At 35.8% G+C, this 16,489-nt stretch overlaps 1 protein-coding gene across 1 annotated transcript; it reads right to left on the reverse strand.

Moving 5' to 3' along the window:
- Positions 1-8,991: 8,991 nt before the first annotated feature.
- LOC136815536 (gamma-soluble NSF attachment protein-like) lies at positions 8,992-16,101 on the reverse strand. Its single transcript, XM_067071990.1, has 11 exons — positions 15,970-16,101; positions 15,292-15,359; positions 14,272-14,374; positions 13,725-13,802; positions 13,324-13,386; positions 12,969-13,035; positions 12,606-12,676; positions 11,994-12,072; positions 11,278-11,357; positions 10,702-10,831; positions 8,992-9,185 (listed from the first exon to the last, which is right to left on the reverse strand). Exons 1-11 carry the CDS (start codon positions 16,023-16,025, stop codon positions 9,000-9,002), a joined length of 981 nt encoding a protein of 326 aa, XP_066928091.1. The 5' UTR covers positions 16,026-16,101; the 3' UTR covers positions 8,992-8,999.
- Positions 16,102-16,489: the final 388 nt, after the last annotated feature.

The following is a 16,489-nucleotide window of genomic DNA, read 5'->3' on the forward strand; positions in this document are numbered from 1 at the left end:
TAAAAAGCCAATCAGACTCGATTTTTCAAAAAATAGCAGAGGTCTTTTAATGGGAAAAAACCATCTTCTCAGTAATAACCTGATCTCGCCAGGAATAGAATGCTTAACTCTTTCACCCAAATTTCGTTTATTTTGGAACGATACTTTCGGCTGCTGGTAATTTTTATTGAGGACCTAATTTAAAAAAGTTGAAAAGATAGCATTTGAAATTAAAGTTTGAACACCGCCTCTTTGAAAAAAAAACTGAAAAAATACGAGGAGTTAACGTTGGAATTAACCCTTTAAGTGCCGATGACTTAATAACTCGTCATTTCGAAACCTAAAAAAATTTCTTTCCATCAACATGCTTTAAGTCAAAAGAGGATAGATGCATTGATTTTATTTTAACAGATCGGCCTCTTTGTTTCAAAAATAGTGGGTCCTTTGAAACAGGAATCAGTTACTACCACCGCTACCACCATTTGATTTACAGCATAGACCATAAACTTCTAGTCGCGGGTGTTTTGTCGAAAAGATTTTACAGCTGGTAGAGTTTGGTGGTCTTTGTCCCAAACTCTACCGCCGCTATTTTTTACGTAAACTGCCATTACGGCTGTCTCGGGTGAGTTAGGGCGTGTCTAAAGTTTTTAAAAACACAAATCACAAAAATGAGAGCAATAGCACCCATTTTAAGGGATCCACTTTATTTAACATATACCTTGAACTTTCAGGACCCGGTTGTGGCCTAATTAAATAGTGCCCCAGAAAATAATAATTAAAGAAATTGTGAATTATGACGTCATAATTTGATGAAGTCATAAATCGTAAAATCGCTATATCTTCAAAAGTAAACGACATATCTTGACCAAATTTGGACCAAAGATGCATCTCACTAATACTTAACTTTTTCAAAAAAACTTTCTGAAAAATTTTTATTGGGTGGACTCAAAATTTCTTGTCGTCCAATGAAAGCAAATGGGGCGGAAAAAACGTCCCTAGATGGATGCGCCTCTCGATTTAAAAGCGCCCTACGATCGGGCAATTGTCCTAAACTGTTAGGTTACAATTTTATGCTGATTAATAAAAATATAATATGTCTATGTTTGAAGTCAAAAAAAAGATTTTTCAAGCAAGGAGGACTAAAACGGGTTGAAAATCTAAAATCCGCCATTATGGAAATTTGTGCCTGATCCAAATAACGCCACACACGTCGTTTTCTGACTCTTCAAGGACTATACTTTCATGATCAAAAGATAAAGTGACTATACGCCGATGTACATACGAGACCTAACTCAGACCCTAGAGTATATTCCAACCCCCCGCTTATTAATTCTTGGGAAAATGTTTTTGAAAATTTTTTTTTGCCCTTTTTCTTCTGTATTAGCCTCTTTTTCAATAATTTCCAGACCATTATTATTCTTATTACGCAAAATAGGGCGGCAATTCTACTACATGTATGTCTGCCATAAAAAGCCGCACTAGAGAGTGTTTTGAATAATTTCCCTCTTTTCATCTTTTGACGAGCGCACTTCTCTTTTGCAGTACTGTTCACCTTTCAGTGTTTGATAATTAGGTGGAGCTGATTATTGACCTGGAATTTTTAATTTATAAGTCTACCTCTAGACTACAGGAGCCCCCCCCCCCCCAGCGGTCTGCGTGATGGCATGACTGGGACTTTTTTTTGCGTGATGGCGTGATTACAGTATATGGCCCCCAAAACGGAGACGGCCCCCAAAACGGAGGTCGTCATTAAAATGAAGATTCTGACTTGTAGATTTATCAGAATTAAACGATTTTTGTTTATTTTGAAAGAAAGATGGTTATACTTAAAAATGAGCATGTTTTTGCTGGTTTGAGACAAATTCAAAATAACATATTTGCGTCTAAAGGAAATATTTTAACACCAAAATTAGATAAAAATTGAATATAACTCACTCTAGCTCCTTGGATATTGAAAATAAGTTATGAAAACGGGGTATAGGAACCTTTCTACACCTAATGCCGTTCAGAAAATGCAGATACATCTGTGACTTTAGAGGCTGGGTAAAAGATATAGCATCTTGAAGGTCAACCAGTATTTTGGGACCCTAGAATCAGCATTGATAAAACCGAAAGTTCTAAATATGAGAAACAGCAAAAAATATTGGAATTCCATTCCTATCACCTTGAGTTAATAGTTTATAACAAAAAATTAAGATTACATATAATTTTTTTCGCTAAGTCAGCAAAAACGGCAAATTCTGTCATTTTTTTGCAAAATATAGGAGAAAAATATCTTTAAAGCTTAATATTTTCAGTTTCAATTAAGCTTTTTTTCTAAAATTTTCACAGCTTATTCCATACATGAATGGAACTTTTTCAAAAGAGATTTGTTTTCAAAAACTTGATTAAGTCGTTGTTAAATCAAAATAGTCATTTTGAAAATTTCTAAATTTTCAGTTTGGACTTTGCAATATCGAAAATCTTGAAATAATTCATTAAAATCATAAATTTTACATCCATCGGGTCGTAAATTTAAGGGGAAACACAAATATGTTCATAGTTTTCCCCCCTATTACCACTGGGCAATTTTATCAAACTAATTTATGCCCAAAACCCTTTAAATCACATTTCCAAACTATGGTCAAAGTTTTGTATTCATATCTTAAAGATATCTCAAGAAATCGCTAAAATTGCAAACCTCCGTTTTGGGGGCCATTAGAAAAAAGCTACCTATCTTTAAGCGATTGAAAAATATTGTTAAAATTAAAAATTTTGAAAAAGAACTTCTGGGAAATGAAGTAGAGATGTTAAAGTTTTTCATGCAGCAAAAATCTTTGTAAAATCTCTTTTCCTCTAGATTTGAGGGAAATTTCAAATTTGATCGCCGTTTTGGGGGCCACATACTGTAGAGATTTTTTTGGCGTGATGCGCGATAGGGCAAAAATTTAAGGCGTGATGCGTGATTTGGGCTATTTTTCGCGTGATGACAAATTTTAGCGATTTTCGTGATGCGTGATGGAGAAAATTTTTTTGCTTGATGGCGTGATTAGGGGTGCCGCTGGGGGGGGGGGGCTCCTACAGTCTATGCTTTTTGAGAAAAATGAAATCTGAGTTGATTGCTAACTCGAAAATCCTTTTGGAAAAATGGAAAAGCGAGTAACAGTTAAGTGACGTCATAACTTTCACTTCATCATAATTTAGCTCGATTTATTTAGCTAACTCAAAAATTGCTAACTCGAAAATTTCTAACTCGAATTTTGGTAACTCGATAATTCCGGGCCTAGGATTTCCGGGCCTCCTTTCATTTCTGTTATTTTATTTTGTCGAACAACTGGTCCGTCGAACTGTTGCGCTGTCGAACAACTGATCGCTTAGTTGTTCGACAGACCACTTGTTCGACAAATGAGTGTCGAACAAGTGGGTGTCTAACAACCATACAGTCGAACAAGTGGATGTCGAACAAGTAACATTCGAACAAGTAACATTCGAACAACTGGTCTGTCGAACAACTAAGCGATCAGTTGTTCGACAGCGCAACAGTTCGACATTTTTTAAGATTTGTCGAACAAATGCACCGTCGAACAAGTATACTGTCGAACAAGTGGGATTTCCCCGGTAAGCCCAAAGAATTGCAAGGCATTAGTCCCCCTCTACTAACCTGGCCTAGGTGCCCTTCAGATTTCTGGGGTGGGCTGATACCATGGCTGCTGTGTGTGAGTGAGAATCAAACCTTGATCTCCCATACAGGAATCAAGGTTGATGACCACTGTACCACGGCACCTCCAACCTGATGACATATCAATTTCGGGGGGGGGGTCGTAGCTTCTTTTCATAAAGACGAAAGACACATCTGGACTTATTTCGTATTTTTCAGTCTCTAGTTTGTACCATAACTTGGTCTAATGTGGACATCCCTCCTCTAATTCTGACACCATTTTTATCAGCTGAAATTGATAAAAACAAGAGCAATATATATATATATCTTTTCATAAGTTACTACAGCTCAAAATGTAAACATGATAAAAAATGGTGCAAAACAGCCAATTTCTTTGTACATTTCATTTGACAGTGTCCATTACACAAAGTTACGGTGCATTGTGAACGAAAAGTCCAGGAAACCAGCCGGTGTCAATCAAACAAATTTGACCGAAAATCAGGATCGAACCAATTGAATATGAATGTGATCGAATAATTGTGATTCGACTGCGGAACGCAATCCATCTGAATCAAACATCCCTATCCTAGGTATAATATTCTAAATTTCTATTTCTGTATATTTTTATCTACATCCCTCTTCAGGGCCGGCGAAACTTGCTTTTCTCTGCCCGTCGGCGCCAACCATGGTGGCGCCTCCTTAGACACTTACTATTTGGCCCCTCCACTTTCAAAATTGATTCGCCGGCCCTGCTCTTCTAATTTCGTCACCCTTCTTTAAAGATAAGGAAGGTCTGAATCGCTCAAATTTCTGATGACTTCCTGTATATACTAAGTACTATAAGTAACTTTGCAAACTTACACTTTAAATGGCAATAGAAATGATATACTTTTATATAAATTTCCCCAAAAATCTACCATTATGGCAGCAGCCTGCAAAAAGGCAAATGCATGGCGATATGAGCAAATGGCTTCTCATTTAAATTCTGGAAAAATTTATTAGAAACACCTAGTTTAAACTTACGAACAGCAGATGGAAGGACATCGATTTAATAGGAACTAGGGTTGTCACAGCCTGGTTGTTGTGTCAACCTGAAGTTCAAATTCAAAATTCAAGCACTCCGACAAGCAAGCAAGTCGAAAAACTGGGTTTACAAAGCTAAAACGCAGAAACAACCTTCGAAAACGCGGTTTGGTTTGTTTTAAAAACGCGTTTTTTAAACTTGTTTCCCCTGGTTGCTCCGGAATCCGGGAATCGCGGGTGTGTTTTTCGTTTTTCCAATCAATGAGGGCCATTACGTAGTGTCGGAGAGCTAAGGTTTTGAAACTATTTTTGTAAACAAAGGCCAATTTAAATCTAAGAACATGGGCTAGAGTTTTGATAGGAGAAAATAGACCTTATCAAAAATTTAGTCATAACGAGCAACTTGCCTCGTTTTCAAAATATTGATACAAAAATAGTAAAGTATGGTCATTGATACCCAGGGGGCTCAAAGTCAAAAGAGGTTTGCAACACTAAGTCCCAAACATAATAGAGTACATTAGCTTAGCGTTTGCGCTTTTCAGGCGCGCTTCGAGTTTCAAGCTCCAACCGAAATAAGCCTGGAAAACCGTGTTACCCTATCAAAAAATTGAAACAAAAAGGGGAAAAAAATAGAAAACGCAATTTCAAATATTCAAATGTTTTTTTCCATTTCCACAATACAGTAATCTATTTTTTACCGTCAGAAGAGAAGAGAAGAAGGACATAAATAAATATCGGTGTTTTAAAATGGCAGACAAAAAAATTGAAAAATATGTGTAACTTAGATACCTTGAAAAAATAACACTTCATTTACAAGTATTCAAAACATGAATATAGTAAGTTGTTATTGGTAACAAGAAAATTAATTTTTGCAAAGTGAATACAAAAGCAGAATAAAACACGTAGATACATTCCAAATCTGAAAATTAATGCCTTTGTTCTCTAGTTTTCATATTTCACTATGTCCCATTTTCTTTATTCCATATGAAATGTGGTAAAAAAAAAAGATGCAGATGATAAAACTGTCGTAAAAAACAATCCAAAACTTAGGAGGTAAAAATAGAGATAAACTGACAAGCAAAAAAAATTCATCGTCATTTTCTTATATCCGAAAGGTGTATTTTATTAAATTATTTAAAGTATACATAATATTATCCAAGATACAAAATATTCATGTAATATTGAATAAATTTCAAAAATTAACAAAGTTATGTTAAGCTGTTTGGTCAAGTCAATTCTATACAATGAACCCGGGGGGGGGGTTACTTAGACAAAAATGGGTGCTGGGAATTTGTGGACGGTAAGGGTCGGTTTTCACAACCCCTCAAAGTCTCTCTCTCTAAGGGTCGGAAAATCAAACAGGTCGACTTTTAGGAATTTTTTTGAAAAAGTCTCTGTAAGGGTCCAGCAAAAATCAGTCTCTGTAAGGGTCAGTTTTCGGAGGTCCATACGCACATACCCCTCGCATCCGCCAACCCTAGTACCCCCCCCCCCCAGGACAGTGAAACATTTCAAAGAATTGTTTATTTGCGAAATAACGCATACTCACACCAGACCATAAATATTCTTCATTCTTCTTCTTCATCAACGAACATTATTACGTGATTTGACAAAAAAAGAGACAGGAAAATGGTATTTTGAAATCAGACGGGGATGGCGATTAGCCTGATTTTTGTCGGTTTTCTGGTATTTTTTAACCTCTACAAACCGGTTGGCGGTGTAGTTTTATTTTCGATTTTCGGGATTCCGGGAAACGGTATTTCGAACCCTACAAGCTCCCCATGGTATTAAGTTATTAAAGTTCGACAGAAAAATTTGACATAATTATAGATGTGTACACTCTACAGAGAAACTGATCTGGTATATAGATCCGAAAAACTGCATATTAGAAAATAATGGTAAATATGTAGAGATTTGTTCAATTGACCCAGGGGATGCCTTTTCAAAAAAAAATCTAATCTAGAAAAAAGTAATTGACAACTGAAATAATTACTTAAAGTTAAATAAATACCTCATAAATTTTGCTTTTTGGAAATATTAATTTTTAAGAATACACTAAAATCTTGACCAAAAAAAAAACGAACTATAAAAATCATTCGTATACACTGTGTGCTTAGAACCTAAAAATTTATTGAAAAAAAGAACATATGAATGCAAATATAACAAGCAACATGCTGAATGGACCTACCTGATGATGAAACTTAGATAGCAAAAGGAGAAAAACAATCATTAAGAAAATATAGCGGTTAGCGAAAATGCATTAAATTTCATCATTGATTGTTAATGGGGGGGGGGGAGGGGTTTAGGGAAAAATAAATAGAAAGTTCCGGTTGCAAAATTGCAAAGATTTTATTGACAATTGAATCATGCTTGATGGTGGCATTGTTATCAATAATTTTTTTAAGTGAAAAAACAAAGAAATATATGGAAAAAGCCCTATTCAAATCTGCAAAAACGGCGATTCCGGCATACTTCCGGCATTTGCGGCCGGAAAAACATGATTCTCAAAAATCCGAATCGGCCACACTTAGGGCATTGCTGATACACATCTTTGTGCAAAAATCGGGAAAAACGATTAATGAAATCTCGACAAAATGGCAACAAACCGGTTTTGACGGCATATTATCGGCATTTTTGGCCGAAATTTTTTTTCTTCAAAAATCAGGCTCCGTCACATTTTAGGTATTGCCATTTTGCATCAGTGTGCAAAATTTCATAAAAAAATATAAAGTACAGCTCGAGAAATTCAAGAAAAACGTTTTTCCGGCGATATTTGGCTGTTCCGGCGATTTTTAGAAAGTCCCGGCATCAAAAATCAGTTTTATTGACAATTGAACCATACTTGATGGTTAGCATTGTTATCAATAATGATTTTGCGTGAAAAAACAAAGACATATCACGAAAAAGTCCAATGAAAATCTGCAAAAACGGCGATTTCCGGTATATTTCTGGCATTTTCGGCCAGAGAAGAATTTTTCTCAAAAATCGAACTCAGCCATGTTTTGGGCATTGCTATTACGCATCTTTCTGCAAAAAATCAGAAAAAAACAATGATGAAATCTCGAGAAAATGCCAAAAAAACAGGTTTTTCCGGCATATTTCCGGCATTTTCTGCCGGAAAAAATGTTTTTCGAAAATCGGGCTCCATCACATTTTAGGTATTGTCATTTTGCATCAGTGTGCAAAATTTTATAAAAAAATATAAAGTACAGCTTGAGAAATTCAAGAAATACTGTCTTTCCGGCGACAATAGGTTGTTCCGGCGATTTTTAAATAGTTCCGGCTTCAAAAATCAATTTTATTGAAAATTAAAACATGCTTGATGGTGGTCATTGCTATTAATAATGTTTTTGAATGAAAAAACAACCAATTATAAGGAAAAAGTCCAATGAAAATCCAGAAAAACGGCGATTTCCGGCATATTTCCGGCATTTTCGACCGGAAAAAATTTTTTCTCAAAAATCGGACTAGGCTATGTTTTGGGCATTGCTAATACGCATCTTTGAGCAAAAAATCAGAAAAAACTAATGATAAAATCTCGAGAAAATGCCAAAAAAACAGTTTTTCCGGCATATTTCCGGCATTTTCGGCCGGAAAATTTTTTTTTTCGAAAATCGGGCTCCGTCACATTTTGGGCATTGCCATTTTGCATCATTGTGCCAAAAATTAGAAAAAACTAATGAGCCAATCCTGAGAAAAGCTGGTAACAGACGGACGAACGGACGAACGGACGAACGGACGGACATCGGTTAATTTAAAGGACCTCCAAGGTAGGTCCAAAAAAGGGAACAAAACTTGAAAAAGTTCGAGTACACGCTAAACTGCATATCAATCACAGCGAGCTAAGAATAAAATCTTTTTGAAAAAAAACACAAAAATTTTACTAGTTTACAGAGCCTTTCAAAAAACCTTGTTTCTTATTACTTTCAGTAAAAAAAAGATCCAAATAAGCTTTAAATTCTGAAGGGTTCTCGACTGCCGATTTTCGATACGATTCAGTAATTGATTCAAGATTGATGTCGTTAGGTAGAGGATGCCCCCTCTCATCGGTAACTCTGTAACTCTCTCAATCACGATCATGCAAATCAGCAAAAAAATGGACAATCACGCATCCCTTTGAAAAAGTCCAAATCACGCATCGCGGCTCAAAAATCTTTCAAATCACGTCGTCACGAAAACCGCTTGGTAGCCTCGTAGAGAGTGCGGAATACGTTATCTGGGAAAAAGCCGAAGGAAAATGACAAGACTTTTTTAAGGATGTGATCAAATTTCATCCGGTGAGGTGTTCTTAAACTCCCCCCCCCACTTTCTTCCCTGATAGAATAATCTTCCAAATGAAATCAAGGAAAACTTTTCTTCCTCAACAAAGCATCCCTTCAACTTCTCCTTCATCTGCTTCATTATTTTGCTCGATGTCACCAGCAACTTTGTCTTGATCACCCAACTGGTCTTCAAATTGTTCCAATTCACTTTTACCACCGATGTCAAGTTTGGATGGAATGTTTTTACAGGTTGACAGTTCAAGTGTTTTGGCGAGGCGTGCAATCTATGGAAATGAAGCCGAATCATGGATTATTTCAAAACTGTTGTTATTTAAAAAAATTCATTCAATAATTCTCTAAATTTTATGATTCTTTGGAAATATGCAACGTGTTATTTATAGGGGGGGAAGTTATTTTGCAAAAATGGCATAAATTCTTAGCCCATTTGTCAAAAGTTGCCTTTGGGTATAAAAAGAAGAAAAAATCATGTTAAAACCCTTTGGCACCCTTTTCAAGGTTGCCACGGGCAGGGTGCCACCGTCGCTCCTCCAGCAAAATCGAAATTTCAAAAATTTTCAAAACATAGTGAAGTGACCCCTCATTTGAAAGGTATTTTCATGCTGATTAAGAAAGTCAATATAATGTGGTTAAATAACACTGTCACAAAATGTAATTTCCGACAGTTGGCAAAATTTTGAGGATTTTGCTAAAAACGCAATTTTTTGATCGTTTTTCTTAAGTTACTTCTTGTTAGAGTGTTTTTCACCCTTACAATATTGATTTTCTTAATCAGCATGAAAATACCTTTCAAATAAGGGGTCACTTCCCTATGTTTTAAATTTTTTTGAAATTTCAATTTTGCTGGCGGAGCGGCGGTGGCACCCTACCCGTGGCAACCTTGAAAAAAGTACCACAGGGTTTTTACATGAATTTTTCTTCTTTTTATACCCAAAGGCAACTTTTGACAAATGGGCTTAAAAAATTAGTCCTAACATCCCCCCCTATTATTTAGTAGGGGGCAAGCCTGGGGTCCCGTGACATTTTTTTTACAACCTAGCCATTTTAAGTCTATTCCAAAGAACAGTATATTACAAGATATTTTTAAGAGGGAGGACGCAGGTTAGGCCCGGGAAAACTTTTTATGATCAAAATAGTGACGCCATAGGCAAAACTGCAAGGGAAAATAATAGGGGTAGGAAAATAGCTGATTTTCAAAAGTCAAAATAAACGAAAAAGATTGATTCGATCTGATAGAGCATGAAATTCTGAGCTAAACGAAGTGTCCAGCACTGTTTCAATGGTCGTTGAACTTTCTTTAGGCCTCCACCCAACTCAATTTAGTTCACTTTTAGTAAGGGAGCAACCCTTAGAATCCGTAGGACCTTTCCTTTGACCCTTGGACGCAACCGCATGTTATTGCTTCGAAAGGGATAGGATATTTAAACTTTTTTGAGAAGGGGTCTGGTCTTTATGGCCTAGACTGGAGTCGTTTATAATGCGTGTAATACAGTAGTATAGGCGTTATATGATAATAAAATTATTGTTACGGGGTTTAGTTTGTATAAACTAAAATTGTTCCCTCCATCACTTTTTGCTTTATTTCTACCATGTCTGAATTAGTCGTCTAGCTTGCTAGACTATTATGGCCAAAAACTGAAATTAAAGGCAAAATTCATAACCTCCAGAATATATGGATTCAATTGACATTGATGTTATGGATACTAAGAGTTGCCACCTACTATGTTTAATTAAAAACTATTTTGAAAGACATAATCTTCAGATGGATTAGTTAATAATTACCTCAGTATCTAAATATTTGACGAGAGGAGCTGATTTCGTTTGATTGAGTAATTCCGCATCATATTCTTGGTAGGCTTTGAGAAATTGTTCGGTATACATCGCTTCATCACTGTCACCAAAACGATCAACTCTGCAAATACATGAAGAGGAGCATACGAGATGGAATTTTTTATAAGATACTTTAATAATTGGTCATTTGAAGTAATAAAAATGACAGGTCCTTTAGAAAAAGTAACAAAATTCTTTTATTACTGGCTAACGACCAATAAAATCAATTAAGAGCTTGTAAAACCCCATCTAGTCCCAAGAAGAGTGATTTTGAAACAATACAGAGAAGTTATACTCTCTCAGAGCCACTTTGTGAATTTTGTATAATTTTGTACCATGACATCCCATGTAATGCTGTATAGAGTGTAGAATATCCACCGAATCACTCCTTGAAAGGGTACAGTGAAAAAATGGGCTATTTGAGCCTTCCTCAAGCCTTAGCAACCTGGCCAACCAAAAAAATTGGATCTCTTTACCACCAGTTTCGATAAGTCTTTTAATAAAATACGTAAAACAGTCAACACTTACTCAAAACCATCCTTGAAAGCTGTTTCCGCTTGCACGAAATCTCCAGCAGCCAAATACACGATCGCCATGCATAGGGTTAGCTGAAAGAAAAGGAAGACAATCATTTTGAACCTCTTGAACATCTTAAGGTGCTATACCACCGAATATGTAGAAATCGTCAAAGCAGCCAGGAAAACTTAGAGACCTTTGAAAATTATTTTTAAGGATCAAAACAATTTCATTCAAATCAGATACCATTTTATCATATGATTTTCAGTCATTTTTAGAAATTTGGAGTCCTCAAACAAATTTAGAAAGTTTTACTTTAACTCTTTGTGCGCGCTGTTTTTTTTTTGAAAAAGTTGAAGTTTTTCTAAATCTTTTTTTTGAAACTCAAAACTTTAAAGTGCCATAAAAGCTTGCAGCTTTTGATTAATAGAAGATGGTTTTGATACCATTGGAGAGCTATTTTATGTCCCTTTAAATCAAGTGGTCAGGAACTATGGCCTCAAGTCTGAGACTCAGTATTTTGGCTTGTTTTGGACGCATATACACGTCCCTCGTGGTCTAAGGGCTAAGCCACGCAGACAGCATGGAGTTTCTAAATCACTTTTCTTCGTAAGAATGAAACCACTGTGGAATAATGTAGCCATCTGAAGGATTATTTACAATCTAGATGTCAAAATTCAGTTAGGTTCAAGAGTTGAAAATTCGGGCATCGCCAATAAATATTTTACCTGGTGTGCGTTATTAGGATTTTGAAGTTTTTTGAAGAGTTCACATCGTTGCTTCATTATAGTGGCCGCTTCTTTGTATCTGAAAGCAAACCAGGTTAGAGTAAGAATAACTGTAAGCTACAATAGAGTTTTTATAACTGGAACACGCACAGGGATCAAAAAATTTATTCGAGTGTTAAGGAAATTTCGAGTTATGGGAGTAATGTTCATAAAGCATTGTTAACTGGATGGTCGACCATAAAAATTGTTCGAGTTAAAGGGTCTCAACATTACTTTTAGAATAGTTGGCAAACTAAAAGAGAACTAGGGTTTTTCGACACAATTTTTATCTCGTTCTAAGGAGAGGGAATTTTAGTAAATTTGGATTTTGGCCCCCTCTATAAAAAGTAAATGTCTTTGTAAAAATGACGCGAGCGAAGCGAGCACGAAAACTTGGTCGAAAACTGCTATAAAAGAGCGAATGGGCAGCGAAATTTGTAATCGGAGGCGTCTTTTTGCACCCTTTGTATTTCGGCGCCCCCCAAAAAAATCGGCCGCTTGGAGAGGGGGGGAGGGCAATACGCTACTGATAATTAAATTTTTTGGTGACAGTATTATTTGCAAACAACCTACTTTTTCTGTTTGAGTTCCATCCTCACTGCGTTATTCAAATGGTCTGCCGAGTCTCGCAATTTCTCATCGTTCTATTGAAAAATTGGGAGAAATCTAACTAAAGGTGAAAGGAAAGCTATGAAAGACAGAGGGTTAATTGATATTTTCTAGTAGATGATCATAATGTTTTAAGGGTTTGACCCCCCCCCATAATAGAAAATAAAATTTTAACGGATCCACACCTTCAGTCTCCCTAAACCTAATTGCGACAAAGTATATATAATATCTCAAGGGGAAATATTGGGAAGAGAAGCATTTTCCAAGAAACACAGAAGGTTGAAGACTCTCAAAGAACGTTTCCTTGGGAAGAAATTCAAAACATACTTCGCATAGCTCTGCAGCTAGTAGATACATCTCTGTAGCTTTACTTGGTAGTCCTGTTTCACACATTCTAAAGAGTAAAAAAGTAAGATATGGGAATGCCTGACATGAAGCAAAAATCGGGGTATTATTATTATTGAAAAAATTGGGGTAATAATAACAACAATCACCATTATCTTACCTCTTACAAATCCACTAGAACATATTTCAATAAAATTAATAACCTTTTCACAACCTTCCGTAGGTATCCATAAGTCTGCTCATAGAATCGTTTCATTATAGTTACAGACGATTACATTAGCAGAAGTAATTTGTAATGTTTTAATTATCGAAGAAATAAATTTTGAGAAATACATACTTAGCAGCTTTGGATATAGTGAGTGCGGCTGTATCTGGGGTACCATGCTCTCTGTATAACGAACTAAACAAAAGTAAATACAATGATAGTTATCTGCAAACATTGGAAGCCTCAGAAACGAAAACGGAAACCTTATTCAACTTTATTATGTCTCTGCAGCCGGGGAAATGACGTTAGTTCTTACCATAAGCCTTGGGATTGATAAGGTTGGCCAACATCTCTCAACACCCATCTCAGGGGAAAATAAGTCAACCCATTTGTCTTAGGTTCCCTAGAAAGTCAAAACTTTGTTGGGCCCTCTTTTGTAGGAAACTTGAAAATATCTAGTCCCCTTAACCAAAAAGGGGTAAACCATCAAACAAAAGAGTTCCATAAATAAATTAGGAAAATGATTTTCATACCACGCTCTTTGCATTAAAGTAACAGCTTCCTCAAGATTTTTGAGATCTGATGCAATCCCTGCTGCCTGTGTCAAAAGCCTGCAAAAAAAGTACGGAAAGTATATATGATTACTATGGAAAGATAACTGAAACGAAAATCCTGAGTTAAAGGGGAGATATTACGTCAACAAAGAAAAAGCACTACCAACTATCAACAATAATCTAAAGGTATCTAGTGATACCTGCGGGTAATTATATGTGCGAGATGACGGGTAGGTCCATGCTAAATTTCAAAAATCGGTATTTTCTTAAAAGTTTCAGGCAAAATTATTATATATGATAGAAATTTTAAGGATTTATGACCCGTTAAGGGGGGTCAATTTGAATTTTTAGTAATTGTTGAGCCCTTTCAGAGATTGGCTTACTTTTTCAGGTTTTTAAACTCTTTGAGGGACCTCGAGGAGGGTGTTTTGCCAAATGTGCATCCCCAGGAGACCCTAGAAGGGTGTTATGTTGGAATGCTAACATTAGTTTAAGAGTCGAATGAAATCATAAGTGTTTAACTTACTTAGCTGCATGGAATAACGATCCAAGCTTTTCTTGCATCTGCGAGGCTTTAATGTAGGCGTCTTGTGCTTTCTCTGCTGAACCAGCCAGCTTGAAATTGGTAGCTTAGAAAAATGAAGCAAAAAAGAAAAGAATGAAAAACAAACCTCAAAGAAATATAAAGGCCGTAAACACATAGACCTTAAGAGGGACATTCTACTATTCATTATATGCACCATTGCAATGTCTTCAAAGGACTCAACAGCTGATTGGTTGTTAGTGACGTATTGACCGATTTTACGTCACTTACAACCAATCAGCTGTTGGATCCATGATTGGTCTATGATGCAATGCCAGGAGACATTGCAATGGGTCACTCTATTATAGTAAAGTCTCTATCAACTCGGATGTCTCTTTAACTTGAACGACTCTTCATCATGTAGAGTATAAACCCTTATAACAAGTTTCTATAAATCGGATTGTAGAAGTTTTAATACAGTTGAGTCTATCCATAACTCGACAACTGACGGGAAAGACAAACTTGTTCGAGTTAAGGAAATTTATGTTCGATTAATTCGAGTTATGGAGTAAGATTTATAAGGCATTGTTAACTGAAGGGACGAGCAAACTATTTCGAGTTAAGGAGACATTAGATTTGTAGAGGTTCGAGTTAAAGAGACTCTAATGCAATGCAGTTGCTCTACCTTAAAGGAAGAAATTTTGGCGGAAAGAAAATTTGGCGAATTTGACGGATTTGGCGGATTTGGCCAGAATCCGCCAAAATTAAGTTCCCGCCATATTAAACTTTTTGGAAATATGATCTCTGTTAAGGTGTTTTTGTATTTTTTTTTGCTGTTTTTACGCCATTTTAAGGATACATTTTTCAGCAAACGCCAAATTAAATTCCCGCCAAATTTAGTTTTTTCGTCCATCCACCAAATTAAATTCCCTCTAAAAAACTTTTTCGGTCATCCGCCAAATTAAATTCCTACCAAAATTTCTTCTTTTAAGGTAGTTTGGAGAAAAAACATGAAAGTCAAACCTGCTTTTGTGTATTCACTGGCCGCTGTGTCATAATCAGGTGACCATTTAAACATGGATGTCTTCAGGCTAAAATTAAAAATAAAAATTTATTACAAGAACGATTTTGGAGACCATGTGTTCTTTACTTATTTAATTGTTGTATAAAATAAATTGAATAAACTGAAATACATACTGTATTCACTGACCTTTATACACTCTAGACCATGTTTCTCAATCCCGGCCATGCTAAATCTTTGATCGGAGTTTTTTGAAAAGTGGTATCCTAATGGCGGCACCACTCAATAGCGGTGTAAATACAGTGAGAGCGCTAGATCTACTTCCCCTTTTGATGATGTATCGCCGTTAGACGTTCATTTTTAACACTGCAATGGCTTCTTTACGGGTACCAATTCCTAAAAAACTCCGATCAAAGAAGGTGGATATAGCTTGGTCCAGGGATATATAAAGGTCAGTGACTGTAATAGATAACTGTAAATTGATAATCATCCCTCAGTAGCGCTAAAAGTGCCATTTTATGGTTCAGGTATGTATTACATGCTACATTCAGTTAATTTTGGTTGAATTTGGATCCTAACCTAAGAATACTGTAAGAACAGGACGATTTTCCCTGAAAAAATTTCGATGATATAATGAAAAAAATATCGTTCTTATAAAAAAGTGTCTTATAAATACTTACGCTTTTTCAGCAGCAACAATATTTCCAAGAGCAGTTTTCAATTTCGGTGACGACATCTTTGGAAGTTCTCTAATTATATTCTGTTGTATTTTGTTATGTTTATTAATTTTTCTTTTAATTTCTTAAATTAACTAAAACGAAATTAAAAATAATGCAAGCGATGAAAATGATTTTCAATGATGTACGAGCAAGAATATCTATAAAAATGCTAGAGGTTTATGGCACGGCGCAAGACGTTCTTGCAAGGACGATTGCCGGGCTGCACGGCGTTCTCAGGTGCTCAAATTAAAGTACAGAAACAAGGAATGAAAAAAATGTTAGCTAAGGTATATTTAATATAAGGTAATAACTCCTACTGACAAAACAGCAATATAATTTACATAAAAAAATCTTTCACCTTCTTACAAAACCTTCCAAATAAATACTTCATAAAAACTTCATAATAAATATCAAATGTGTCAAATATATACAAAATATCTCATGTTTAAAAATCTCTTGTCGAACTATAATTCAAACATTT

This window comes from Clytia hemisphaerica, unplaced genomic scaffold (assembly GCF_902728285.1).
Source record: "Clytia hemisphaerica strain Z4C2 unplaced genomic scaffold, Clytia hemisphaerica genome assembly, whole genome shotgun sequence".
Taxonomy (NCBI): domain Eukaryota; kingdom Metazoa; phylum Cnidaria; class Hydrozoa; order Leptothecata; family Clytiidae; genus Clytia; species Clytia hemisphaerica.